The 14,362-nt window shown below is 42.6% G+C and overlaps 1 protein-coding gene across 2 annotated transcripts in view; it reads right to left on the minus strand.

Moving 5' to 3' along the window:
* COBL (cordon-bleu WH2 repeat protein) overlaps positions 1 to 14,362 on the minus strand; it is a 73,216-nt gene that overhangs the window by 27,502 nt on the left and 31,352 nt on the right. The window contains exons 5-8 of one of the 2 annotated variants that reach the window (XM_077917628.1): positions 13,697 to 13,925; positions 9,888 to 9,932; positions 4,925 to 5,016; positions 2,182 to 2,268 (exon numbers count right to left, since the gene is read on the minus strand). In XM_077917628.1, the coding sequence (XP_077773754.1) occupies positions 2,182 to 2,268; positions 4,925 to 5,016; positions 9,888 to 9,932; positions 13,697 to 13,925 (453 nt within the window). The remainder of the gene's footprint in view (positions 1 to 2,181; positions 2,269 to 4,924; positions 5,017 to 9,887; positions 9,933 to 13,696; positions 13,926 to 14,362) is intronic. The other variant, XM_028701807.2, reaches the window with a different exon arrangement.

Here is a 14,362-nt window from a genome sequence, read left to right on the forward strand (position 1 = left end):
TAAAGGGGAATCGAGCAAATTCATGGATGATACAGCTATCTGAATGATTACAATGGCTGGATGATTTCCAGTATCAAAAGGAGTATGCTTCTGAATATCAGTGGAAGGGTCTCTCTCAGGAGGTGGTGGACTCTCCATCACTGGAGGTTTTTAAGAAGTTGGATGGCCATCTGTCATGGATGCTTTAGCTGAGATTCCTGCATTGCAGGGGGTTGGACTAGACAACCCTTGAGGTCCCTTCCAACTCTACCATTCAGTGAGTGATACTGCACTCATGTCTACAGGCAACTGGTTCACCACTGGGAGAACAGCATTCTGGACTATATATACTTTTAGTCTCATCTAAGCAGGTACACCGGTAGGCTTGAGCTGAGAATCACACACCATCGTGGCTTATGATTCTCGTTATCAGAAAATACACAAGCCATAGTTTACTAATTCAGATGAAACAGCAAACTGTATCTTGGCACAAACTGGGATTGAAAATTGCTAATTTCTGCACACAAGAGAAGGAGGAAGTACAGTGGTACCTCTGGTTGAGAACGGGATCCATTCCGGAGGCCCGTTCGCAACATGAAAAGAGTGCAACCTGAAGTGCCATATCTGCACAGGTGTGCAGCGCAATTTGGTGTTTCTGCACATGCGCGAGGGGTAAAACCCGGAAGTAACCCTTTCCGGTACTTCTGGGTTGCTGCGGGACGCAACCTGAAAAAATGTAACATGAAGCAAACGTAACATGAGGTATGACTATATACAAGTCCAAATCTCATCTGAATGTAGTCTTTCTCTGGCAAACTGTATGTTACCACAATTTCTCTCAGACAATTTAAACTCAGCTCAGATGCTCCACTAAACTTAGAAACAGACAAGACATGAAGTGGGAGATTCATTATAATTTTATTTTATTTTAAACATCAAAGTACCCAAGTGATCAGTTAGAAGTCTTTGTGCTCTAAGCCTCTTGTACTTGAATAAGGTCCTGATTTGGTTTTATTTAAATTTAGAATATTTAGACTATTACTCCTCTCCCATCCAAGGTTTGCTAATCTCTGTTGCCAGCTGCTCAAAATGTTTACATTTGAAGGACTCTATCTATATGCACTTAAAGAATCTCTACTCAGTATCTGATCTTAACAGATGCCAGACGGAAGGCAAAAAAATGTCTCCTTCTGGAAACTCTTGATTAATTGTCTTGAATGTGTTTTTAACCCCAGTTGGTCAAATATATTTCCATTAGGATTTTAAACAATGCAAACCACAGTTACTACAACCGGCAGACCAGTATTATCTGAAACTCTGTGGATCCAACACAAAAACCTGGAGTTGTAATTCAATTATACCAGAGTATGTCATTAGCAAACTGAGATTCTACTAAATTTTATGTTAACTGTGCAATGCATATATTAATTACAACGCTGATGATCATCACCTCCCACTTTCATAGTCTGAATCCAAGACTATTTTAGGCATGCCTAAGGATCTGGGGGTGAGCAGCAGGATTTTTGCTATCTTTCTTTGACCATTTTAGCAAATCTTTGCCCTTGTCCACCATTCCTTTCCAAGCTTTTGTAACATTTTATACGTGACAATACTGTGCCAAATTGTCTGTTCCCATGGAGGGGGGCGTTGTGGTACATCTGAGGGGCCAATAGAGGAGAGCCACTTGACTCAAATGAGAAGAGTCCATGCCAACATATAGAGGACATAAACAAACAAACAAACTTTGGAACACTGATCTTTTTCATATATTTATGTTTCCATACTACTTGATAAGTATATCCCAGGTCGATTTATTTTTACTGAATGTACTTTCCATGGTCTAATTTAATTTTAATGACATAAAGAAACTTGCTAAGTTGGTTATTGGGGTGTATTCCCTGTGGCGAGTATATAATAAAAGGGGGGGGGGGAGACCTTGTTAGTCTTTTGCAGCAAAGCCACCAAGGGTCTAACAAATTTACAAAGACTAACAAATTTAAATCATAAGGTTTTGTGAACGAAAAAGCCCCAAACAACTCTATGAGATAGTGAATAACCCCACCCCCCTTCTTTGTTGTTGGTTAAACAGGACTGAGTTCCATCAGGACTACGAAATAGACCATTGCACCTCACATTGCTTGCACTTAGTGGTTGATTAATATTATTGCATCAGCACCACCCAGAGGCCATGTTGGTACTTACATCCAGGTACGGTTCACTTTCTGTTGTGGACTTTAAAGGTTCTTCGCTGCCATAATCCCCAGCCGTCCTCATCGAACACTCTTCTGCCTAGAGAACAAATAAACACTCTATACGACCACTCCAAAAGGGGTAAATACATTACACGCTGCTAGCTAAAAACAACAAACCATTAAAACACACAGTGGATGGGAAAGCTAGGAACCATTTGCCTAATATCTGGAAAAGCAGGCCATAATGGGAGTTGAAACCAGGACTGGAGAGGATTCTGGTTCATGCTACATGCTGGAGTGAACCTTCCCCTTCTGCTCCCCAATCTGTGGATTACGCCACATAATCAATGGAATGAACTGTGTGTGGGTCCACACAGCATTTACGGGGTGACTGGCTCTTTATTTCTTCTGAATACCAGTTGACAGAACCCACAGGAGGGGAGAGTCTCATTTCTTTTGGACCTGGTCCTCACCCACAGAGAGGAACTGACTGATGAAGCAAAGGTTTCAGGGAACCTTGGGAGGAAGTGATCATGTCCTCTTGGGTGTCATAATACAGAGGCAAGGGAAAGCGGAGTATGGTGAGATGTTCATTCAAGACTTGAAGGCTGATTTCAAAAAGCTGAACTACTGAGTGAGATTCCACGGTCAGAAATGCTCAAAGAGAAAAGACTGCAAGATGGATGGGAGTTTCTTAAAGGTAAAATATTGAATGCACAAAGGCAGACAATTTCAACAAGAAAGGAAAGTTGGAGGCCCCTAAAGAAACTAGTGTGACTGCATAACAAGCTTACGGATGAGCTGAGATGAAAGAAGGGTATGTATAAGAAAGGGAAGAAATCAGAAATCATGAAGGAAGAGTCTACAGAAGTAGCCAACAGTTGCAGGGTGAAGTTCAGGTGAAGCTCAGAATGAACTCAGGCTTGCAAGAGAAGTTCAAAATAAGAAAAATGTTTCTTTGGCTATGTTTGAAGCAAGAAGAAGAACAAGCAACTAGCAGGTCCCTTGCATGGAAAAGATGGAGAAATGTTACTGGGTGCCAGAAAGAAGGCAGAACCGCTAACACCTACTTGCCTCTGCTGTCATTCGAAAGGAAAGAAGGCCCAACCTGGTGAAAGCAGAATCATAGAATTGTACTAAATGACCCAAGTTCTTCCTGATGTTTAGTCAGAATCTACTTTCTTGTAACTTGAAGTAATTGGGTTCGAGTCCTATCCTCCAGAGCAGGAGTAAACAAATTTGTTCCATCTTCCATGTGACATCCCTTAAGATACTTGAAGATGGCTATCATATCTCCTCTCAAATCTCCTCTTTTACCCAGCTCCTTCAACCGTTCCTCATCAGGCTTGGTTTCCAAGCCCTTGATCATCTTGGTTGCCCTCCTCTACACATGTTTCAGCCAGTCAATATTCTCCTTAAACTGTCGCGCCCAGAACTGGACACAGTATTCCAGGTGTGACCTGACCAAGGCAGAACAGAGTGGCACTGTTGCTTCCCTTGATTGGGACACTCGACTTTTGTTGTTGCAGCCTAGAATAGCATTAGCTTCTTTTTTTGCTGCTGTTGCTGCATCACACTGTTGACAATGTTCAGCTTGTGGTCCACTAAGACCCCTAGATCCTTTTCGCATGTACTACTGGCAAGCCAGGTGTCTCCCACCTTATACTGCTTTCCAACTGCTCTTGCACTGTGCCTCTGAAGACTAGAGAGTGTCTGGAGTGGGGTGGCCAAGAAAACCATGGTTAAGCAAGGCTGTTAGGTTCATACATAGGGCCAAATCATAGTTAAAACAAACCACAGTTCAAAAAAACCATCAAACCATGGCTTCACATCATGGTTGGCTGCCAAAAAACAAAACCATTCTTAGTCTGCTGGGCTGAGTTTAGGTGTTCAAACAAACCACACACTGACTAAAGAAACCCACAGTGGTATCCTGTGTGAATTAGGCCATACCTGTTAAAGTAAGAGAAAGTAGTTTCCTGCTATTCATTCTTAGAATAGGCATCAGCAGTCACTTTGATTCATTAAGTTTGATTACAGCCATATACCTAACAGGTACAGCTATAAACATATACTAAGGAGGCGTCATGGGGGGAGTGCACATGCGGCAATGGAAACAATTACCGTAGTTTTCGCTCCATAACACGCATTTTTTTCCTCCTAGAAAGTAAGGGGAAATGTTTGTGCGTGTTACGGAGCGAATGCTTCCCTCCTCCGTGACTCGCTTTGAAACAGCAAAGCGGGAGAAGAGCCGCTGAGTGGGGAGGAGAGAGGGACAGAGAGCCTGCTTGCTTTAAAGGAGCAAAGCGGGAGAGGAAAGGAGCCTTCTCCCCTTATACCCCTCTTCTGCATTATTAACAGCATCCTTCTCCACCCACCCCACACGTGTTCCTTGTCCCTTGAGTGCTTTTCCTTCCCTCCCCACTTAAAACGTGGTTACAAAGCACAGATCCACATGGATCCTCAGGATTTTTGCACTGGGTCACCCCAAACTCACCGTCAGATCACATGTCTGTGGCCACAGCATGAACCACAAAAATCATACATCCACTGTTTCGGTTAGAATATTTTTTTTCTTGTTTTCCTCCTCTAAAAACTACACACGTGTTATGGTTGGGTGCGTGTTATAGAGCGAAAAATACGGTAGTTTAATAAATTAAACTAACTGATAGTGTCTGTATGGTCTTGTCATGGCCTTTGGCTAGTACAATAAAGCTTATCTACACCTACAATAAATGAGGGGATACATTTACCTTAATGTTCATTTTATTAGTCTTGAAAAATCCCAGAAATCGTTTCTTTTCTTTTTCTGTTGTGTCACAGCTAGTTGAGTATCTTCTTGTTTCTGTAACACAACACAATGTGTCATAACTACTCCAGCACAAATAATCAATTAAAGAATTTAAAAATCAGCTTACTAACTTTGAGGGTAGAAATCAGTGCTAGTAGCACAAGACAATAGCAACATACACAGGTTTAACAAGTGCTATTTCAACTTTACACATTTGATGTCTGGTCAGTTGAAATCACACTAATTCAAAGCACAGAAGGCAGACAGCTTGAAAGCTCTTTTTGTACAGGGTTTTTCCAGCACAGAAGGAGATTTTAAGCTCTTTGCTTTGCTTACTGAGTTCTGGGATGCTCTCACAAGATCTTGTGGAAACTAGGGCCAGCCACATACGATCTTGTGAGGTATCCCAGAGTTCAGCAAGCAAGGCACAGAGCTTAAATGCTCACCACAGAATGTAACTCCTGCACAGGAGGAGATCGTACTGTACACAGATTTATACGCAAATTAATTCTAATCAAAGTTACTGCAGTATTAATTGCTCACAGGAGGGAGAGGTCATGCATTGTTTTTCCAAGATACTGATTTAGACCTAACTTTACTTATTTGCATGTTAGTCTTAAACTTTGTTATTAAGCATTCAGGATTAGAACCGCTAGTATCATCCTATACTCACTACTGTATTTACCTAACCAAATGTATATGTAAGTTTGTGATAGGTCAATATCAAATGTTTCACCATGACACATTTGGTAATGAGGCCACAGACTGAACCTTGTATAACTGTTCATATTTCTCTAGAGAAGTTTGATGAGAGTTTGCTGAATTGCTAAACTGGGCTACATTATATGTGACACAAAATAGACTGGTGTGCCATATTAAACTATAGGTAGAATAAACCTATAGAATAAACCTTTAATGTAAGCAAGCAATGTTGCTGCATACTGCAGGAGTTTGAGACATTTCACTCCTTACCGGCTGCCACTACATTGCAAGTAAGCAAGCCATGGTCTAGCTCCGCGGTAGGCAACCTAAGGTCCGGGGGCCAGATGCGGCCCAATCGCCTTCTAAATCTGGCCCGCGGACGGTCCGGGAATCAGCGTGTTTTTACATGAGTAGAATGTGTCCTTTTATTTAAAATGCATCTCTGGGTAATCTGCGGGGCATAGGAACTCGTTCATTATTATTTTTTCAAAATATAGTCCGGCCCCCCCACATGGTCTGAGGGACGGTGGACCGGCCCACGGCTGAAAAGGTTGCTGACCCCTGGCCTCTAGCTTGTTGTGTAATCCAAACGCAGGACTGTGCATTGTCTACCTCCAAACAAACCACGAGCAGAAACCAAAGACAATGTCCCATCACCATCTAGCTGCCAAGTCCAGTCAGCTTGTGCGCATGGAACGCAACGGTGAATCATCTTGCCCGTTGCCTCTGGTGGAAATAAGTCTTGGACCAGCCCTGCCTCTCCCTAATGCTTCTCTGCCCCCAAGCACCTTCTCCCCTCACTGCCCCTTTATTACTTGCAAAGAGTGCCCCCTAACCCTGCTTTCTTGAGTGCCGAACTCTTGCTATGCTTAACAATGCATAAAGAGTGAAGCTGATGGCTACAAAAGGGGACCAGAAAATATCATCCGCATTGTGGATATATGATACATTCCACAATAAGTTCACAAATGTGTTACTAACTTTTTAAACCCATGTTTCCATAGAACACACCATTTCTTTCCCTTTTCTTTATTTAGCATTTCTTTATTCACTTTTTCAGTAACCACCACCAAAGAAAGAAAATACATATGGTACAACCCAAAGCATAATTGCACAGTCCAAGCATGACTTATTAGCTGAGTAAGTCCTTCCAGGGGACGCGGGTGGCGCTGTGGGTAAAAGCCTCAGTGCCTAGGACTTGCCGATCGAAAGGTCGGCGGTTCGAATCCCCGCGGCGGGGTGCGCTCCCGTTGCTCGGTCCCAGCGCCTGCCAACCTAGCAGTTCGAAAGCACCCCCGGGTGCAAGTAGATAAATAGGGACCGCTTTCTAGCGGGAAGGTAAACGGCGTTTCCGTGTGCGGCTCTGGCTTGCCAGAGCAGCGATGTCATGCTGGCCACGTGACCCGGAAGTGTCTCCGGACAGCGCTGGCCCCCGGCCTCTTGAGTGAGATGGGCGCACAACCCCAGAGTCTGGCAAGACTGGCCCGTACGGGCAGGGGTACCTTTACCTTTACCTTTAAGTCCTTCCAGAGTGCCATGCACAGTTGGTGGCGCCACAGGTCTGTCTTCCTTCACCACAGAGGTAGCAAAACAACACCACTATTCTCCAAAGTCACTGTCAAACCCACAAGCCCCTTTCAATGGAATGGTATGATTCTCTAACACTGCAATTTTCCAAACACTCTGTCAAAGACAGACTCTCTTCTGTTCTCCAATACCTGCTAATTGTGCAACAGCAATCTTAAAGAATGCTAGCATATGTAAGTTGTTATTATTATTACCATCAAATATCAACAACAATGCTAATGGAGCGGTACAATAAGCCAACTGACCCAGGATTTTTTCACACTCTACAAATACCACCTTGCACAAGATTTGTGGCAGGACCAACATATGAAGTAATTATGACTATATTGTTAAAACCTTTCCAATACCCTTTAGTGAATGAGTGGACAATGCAGCAATTTTTCAGCAGCATAAAATGCCAACTATTCACTAATTTCAGGGAACATTTCTGCATCGCTGCTTATACCGACCTCAACGGTTTACTTTGCTGCAACCTGTTCTATTTTATTATTATTTCATTTACAAATTGCTTTCCATGGGGCATCTCAAAACAGTTCACAATACAAAACGCATAGAGAGAAAGCAACTACATATTTAAGAACAGCTAAATCATTTGCATATATAAACACAAATTCTCTCTCACACACACACTTTTAAAAAAAATAATCAGTTCAAAAACAACAATAAAAATAAAATAATAAACCTTTATTGTCAATGCACCACCTGTGGGGTGGTGCAAAAACAATGCAAATCCAATGCAAATGTAACTAGAATCAAACTATCCACTTAGAAGGCCTCTTGAAATATGTACGTCTTCAACAGGTGCCAAAAAGTTGAAAGAGAAGACATCTGTCTGATATCTAATAGGAGGGAGTTCCAAAGAATAGGTGCCGCTACACTAATATCCAATTTCAGCATTGTGCAGAATGAGCCTCCTGATAGGATGGGGATCAGAATGCCGTGATCAGTTGGGTATGCAGAGGATGAGACAATTTTAAGATATCCTGGTCCCAAGCCCTATCAAATAGAATTCCAGTTGTACCTTGGTTTTCGAACAGCTTAGTTCTCAAACCTTTTGGCTCCCCAAAGCCGCAACTGTTCCTGTTTGCGAACTATTTTTGGAAGCCGAACATCTGACGGGGCTTCTGTGGCTTCCGATTGGCTGCAGGAGCTTCCTGCAGCCAATCAGAAGCCACGCTTTGGTTTCCAAACGTTTTGGAAGTCGAACTGACTTCCGGAATGGATTCCGTTCAACTTCCAAGGTACAACTGTACTATATGCTGATGTATTAAAATGAATTCAACAGTAAATCAAAGCAGTGCAGAAGAATCAATGTGGCACAAATAAAGACAAATATTTAAAGACGCACATTGACATACCCTTCCAAAACTTAGCTTAAAGGCGCACAGAAAAGTTAAAAGTCCATATTAAAAACTGCCACCAACCTGGACCGCGTAAGCTTAGCAGTTAATGGCAATACTCATGCCAGCTACTCTTTACAATTAATTATTACAGAATTTTACTAAGACATATGGCACAAGGAGCATTAGCCCAAGTGTTTATTATTGTATTAGAAATAAAAAAGAGACAGTTTGAGGACTGAGAAATCCAAACAGGGACAAGCATTGCTTGTTTTCTGTGAATCTATTAACGACCTGAAATGTTTGGTTTCCTACCATACAGGTTTCAGTTTATAGATGTTAATGCTTGCCAGCTGACATTCATGCTCATGCAGAATTTCAGTGAGTGACATCTGCCTTACAGTCCACTGTTATACGCTGGTCCAGCCAGCTCATATCTAGGGCAAAAGTTGGTGGAAATGCAATGAGAGAAGGACCTGCTGCTGTTGCCTTCTGCTTGACTTGCCCAGGGGTGCAATCATTTGAGGAACAAATATGAGTGCGTACATGGGCGGGATTCCTTCAAATGAAGGAATTGGAGGAGAAGAAAGAAAATACCAATACCATCTGGAAGACTTTGGCCACCTACTTGATCATTGCAGCGTGGCTTGTTTACTCACAAGGCTAGTTACACTGGACAGAAGGTTCTGTACTTTGCTGCTTCAGAGAAATTAGCTAATTAAAAACGATTCAAAGCCAGCCCAGACCAGTGGAACACTTGTGAAATTCATGTTACACGTGAACAACGTATGTACATCCTTTCCAGGCTCATGTTCCTTCCAGGTATCAGTTTATTTGATGGGATTTGTAATATTTTGTTTAACTAGAGTTGAATGACATAACCTTCCTAGTTCTGGCAAATTATTATTGCTGTGAAATAACATTCCCTTCATGTTTTCAATATTTTTTATACCCTTGCTGTCACAAGAGAAGCCTTGCTGTTAAAGATAGAGAGAGAAATCTGTTTTGCATTACTTGTAATGCCAATGTTGTGTGAAGATGTGAGTAGTAGCTCTTATTCTAGGTGTGGAGAACCTGAGGCCCTCCAGACATTTTTGGGTGGCAAAAGCCAACATCCTTGACCATTGGCCATGCTGGCCGGGGCTAATGGATGCTGGGAGTCCAACAGCATCTGCAAGGCCACGGATTCCTCACCCCAGTCTTACACAGTGAACCTCAAGCCATTAATCACCCAAGCCATGCAGAAGAAGGAGAAATAAAAGGGAAATTCTCTCTCCACGTCTCATTATACAGTACCTCTATTGTTCAGAGAAGGTTCAGACTGAGCTTTTGATGAAAGAACTGGAAAGGACAGGAACAAAAAGGATGAAAAAGGAATAATTAAAAGATGCAGAACATAAAGCCTGATTTGCTTTCATGCATGTCACAGGGCTGAGGCACTTTAGCTAAATGCAGGTGCTCATCAACAACCGGGAAACTGCAGTTAAAGATAAAAAGACTCAGAGAATGACCCCATGTCCCACCAGAAGGACTCAATTCGTTTTTCTTTTGGCGCTTGCCTTACAACTTCACTGAGGCTGAATTTTCCACCACCTTCCTCTTCCTCTTCACTGGCCTTTCCTGACAGCCCTTTGCTGCCCAAGTCCCAGCTGCCAGGTTTTGCCAGGGCAGTTTCTTTCACACGCTAGCTTCTGGAGGAACCACTTCTTCATGCAACAACACAGTGAAAGTATGGAATTCGTGACAAGACGCAGGGATGGCCAACAATTTGCCCAGCATTGAAGGGGGTTAGACAAATCCATGGAAGATAAGGTGATCAATAGCTACTAACCAACCCCAAAGTCAGGAAGTATACCAGTTGCTGCTGATCACAAGCAGGAGAGCGCTATAGGGCTCATGGCTTGCTTGTGGGCTGACCATTGGCATCTAACTGGCCACTATGGAAAAAGGATGCTAGACAAGGCAGGCCTTTGGAGTGGACTGACCTAGCAGGGCTCTTCTTAACGTTTGTTGTTCCTGTTTCCCTTGTAAAGCCTACTTTCTGCAGTTGTGGGCAAGTTCACAGACCTATTTCACAGTTAACTGCATAAATTCAGTCAGAAGACTCTAAAGATTTGCTTCCGTATGAAAGCACTTGGAGAGAAAACCACTGCAATGTACAGTGGCTAAGAAATTGAGCTGTGAACCAGGAAATCCCTACATTGAACTCAAGACACATGAAACCACTATCGGAGGCTGCAAGTTTAAGTGACAGAATTTGAGGGAGTTGAACTACATGACCATTTTACTTCTGACCATTTACCCACTTGAAGTGGTACCGTCGAATTGTCTTTTTCTCCAGCTGTGGAGGGGAAGAGATAGGTCCCTTCATCTTTCCCCTCAAGGGAGAAAAAGCAGGGAGTGACATTTTGAGAGGAAAAAATGGCTTTTAGGATTAAGATGGGAAACAGCGCATGACATGGCCCCTTCCATCTCCAACGTCAACCACTCAGCTGCAATATGGGGATAATTATACTGATCTCTTATACCCAGTGTTTTTTTTCTGGGAGGGGGACGCAGGGGTACACATACCCCTAAACATTTTGTGAATCTTTGTACTTTTGTCCAGTTATGGTATTTATTTTTTCTGATTTGAACTATAAAATGGTGATTTTCTTGAGTTAAAATGAGAGTACCCTCAAACATTTTTTTTAGAAAAAAGCACTGCTTGTACCTATCCATCTTGTAAAAATTACTGTAATAATGTGTGCGCTTTCAACACTCTAAATGCTAAGTATTATTATACCATATATTAAACAGAATGAAAAGCCTGTTTCTAGGAAAGTTGGTTTCAAATCCCAGCTAAAGTCTGGGAGTAGTTTGAGGGCCTTCGGTTTTTAACAACAGGTATAGGAACCTAACTGACAGGATGTTGTTGACAACATGAGACAAAGACTGCAAACCGTAAGACTTATTGTAAAAGCGCTTCATAAATAGAATGGAATGGCAAACCGAGGAGGGATTATATATCAGAAGAAAATATCACAAGAAACTGTCATTTTTTCTAGTCTGCAGTTGTTATTTTTTCATTATTATGTCTCTCCCCACCGCCACATCTGAAATGAATGGTGTATGATCACATAACAATAAGGTAATTAATTACATTATTAAATTTGACCACAACGAACCAAATAACACTTTTGTGGAATATGAACTGCAGCAGAATGGAAACGGTGCTGCATGTGATGCATAGAGGACAGAATGAGGAAAAATGCCTTTTTACATTTGTAGTAACGCTCCAAACCAGACAAAGATTTGGTGTCACTCACATGAAAGGCTGCTGCTTCCTTTCCTCCACTTTCCCTTTCCTGCCTCCTGTACCTAAAAGGGCAGATTTTATTTTTAAAACAGCTGTTTTGTGCAAGAGTAGTTCTTCGCTAAAGAGCTGTTTTAAATATAAACGTATCATGAATGTTCCTTCAGCAACCATCAGTGGAAAACAACGGGTGCGTCCTTTTCTTTGGGGCATGGAAACCAAACAAAAGTAGGGCATGTGGCAATAGACAGCACCCAGCAAAACGTCACCACATGTGTAAAAACAATAACACACACAATGTGCTTCACAGTTGGGTAACCTTATTTTATATTGGATATTTCACCCCGTATTGGACTGCCCACCCAGAGGGAAAATCCAAATTTAGTGGAGGGAAGGCTTGGATGAGGAGAGACAAACAGCTTCAAATCCACATTAAACTCTAGTTCAGATGCACCCCGTGCATTAAGAGATTTCCATTGTCATTCACATGCATGTTGTTTAGGCAATATGGTATGATATAGCATCCTATATATCCCATAGTTAGTTCCAGCTTCATCACAACCTCAGAGTTTAATGTCTGCCAGGGATAATGTGAAGAATCAAAGTCCTTGATTTGCCTGTTAACATGGAGTCTATGCAACGGAAGCTACCATTCCATGTTCCAAACACCCATCTGGCAAGCAATATCATTCATGTAGAATGACGGAGCTGGAAGAGATATTGGAGATCGTCTAGTCCAACTCCCTGCCACAGGTAAAGCATTTCAAAATACATTTCCTTTCAGCCAATTAAGTGAGAAAATGGGCAGGGCAAAAGACTAACTCTGCATTGGTGCCAGCACAATATTGAACATTGAGGCAATGTGCCATTGGGCACTACAGATGTGGAGCAGCCTTGTGCCAGGGCCAAGCTCTGAACAAAAATTACCAGTGGCACTCACTGTTTGAAGGAGGCACTGCTAAGAGCAACTACTAGTGGACCAAGGCCTTCACCTATAGAGTTCCATACCATCAAATCTGAAGGTCCCTGACAGTTCTACAATGGACTTGGATACCATTTTGGGAAGACTGCAAAAGACAGTTGTATGTATGAAAAGCCGTCTCTGCACCAACGGCAGGGAATCTTATTTTGATTACCACATTTCCTTGAGCATAGCCTTTTGGGGGTATCACAGTGGTGGGTAGAGATGAACCTCTCTGAAATCTACCGGTGTAGGGCAGTATACTACTACTAAGTAAAGGTAAAGGGACCCCTGACCATTAGGTCCAGTCGTGGCCGACTCTGGGGTTGCGGCCCTCATTTCGCTTTATTAGCCGAGGGAGCCAGTGTACAGCTTCCGGGTCATGTGGCCAGCATGACTAAGCCGCTTCTGGCGAACCAGAGCAGCACACGGAAACGGCGTTTACCTTCCCGCCGGAGCGGTACCTATTTATCTACTTGCACTTCGTGCTTTTGAACTGCTAGGTTCGAACCGCCAACCTTCTGATCGGCAAGCCCTAGGCTCTGTGATTTAACCCACAGTGCCACCCGTGTCCTGCAAACTACTACTACTAATAATAATAATGCCACAGCCCAAAATGGATGAGACACCCCCTCTTCTCTTTCTTTCTGCCACCTATTTTCTTTTCCTTGCTCTCTTTCTTTCTGCACATTCCCCACCGCTGCTCTACATATCTTACAAGTGGCACTCTAAAAAACCCAATGCCTTTCCAACCCCCAGCCTCACACCCACCCAAAACCCCAACTAGCGCCATCTGCAAATATTAGTACATAGTTTTCTCAGTGTACATTAATAAATGTATTGACTTACCTCTTTTCCTATCCCACGCATAGAGCTCCTTTATTCCCAGTTCATTCAATGACTTTGTAAGTTCCAGTTCCTCCCCAGTGAAGGTATCTCTCAAGAGGACAAGGCATTCCTGACTGACCTCACATTTCTCACAAATCGCTGGGATGATGCTTTGGAGAGGAACCTCGGGACTCACTCGAACCACTGCCTTTTGTGTCTTGAGATAGTTTACGACCAGCCTCACTGTTTTCTAGGGAAGCAAAATAGAAAAGGAAAAGACTCTGTGAGCCACAGCTCCTCAGAAGGTGGTGCTTTTGCACTGCAGTTGCAAAATAGATTATTCATACTGGCAAGGGGGTTAAAGAAAGATCAAGGAGTGTCATATTCATTGCACAGGAATGGCATTACAGAGGCAGAACAGGATTCCTTAGAGCTTTCTCCGTGTAGGTATGCATCAACACATTTTAATCGCTTATGAAATATCTGTATATGCAACGCTGAAAAACAAAATTATTGTGAAGCAGACAACAGTTATTCAAATATTAGATTGAGAGAGAGTATATGAGCAATAATAGCCCTTGGACTCTAAGCAAGGCAGTCACAAGACCTGTAGATGAGAACTGTCCAGTTTGTTTCTATTATGGAATAAAAGAATTAAAGGGTTGGAAGGGACCTAGGAGGTTGAGT

This window comes from Podarcis muralis, chromosome 13, assembly GCF_964188315.1.
Source record: "Podarcis muralis chromosome 13, rPodMur119.hap1.1, whole genome shotgun sequence".
Lineage (NCBI taxonomy): Eukaryota > Metazoa > Chordata > Lepidosauria > Squamata > Lacertidae > Podarcis > Podarcis muralis.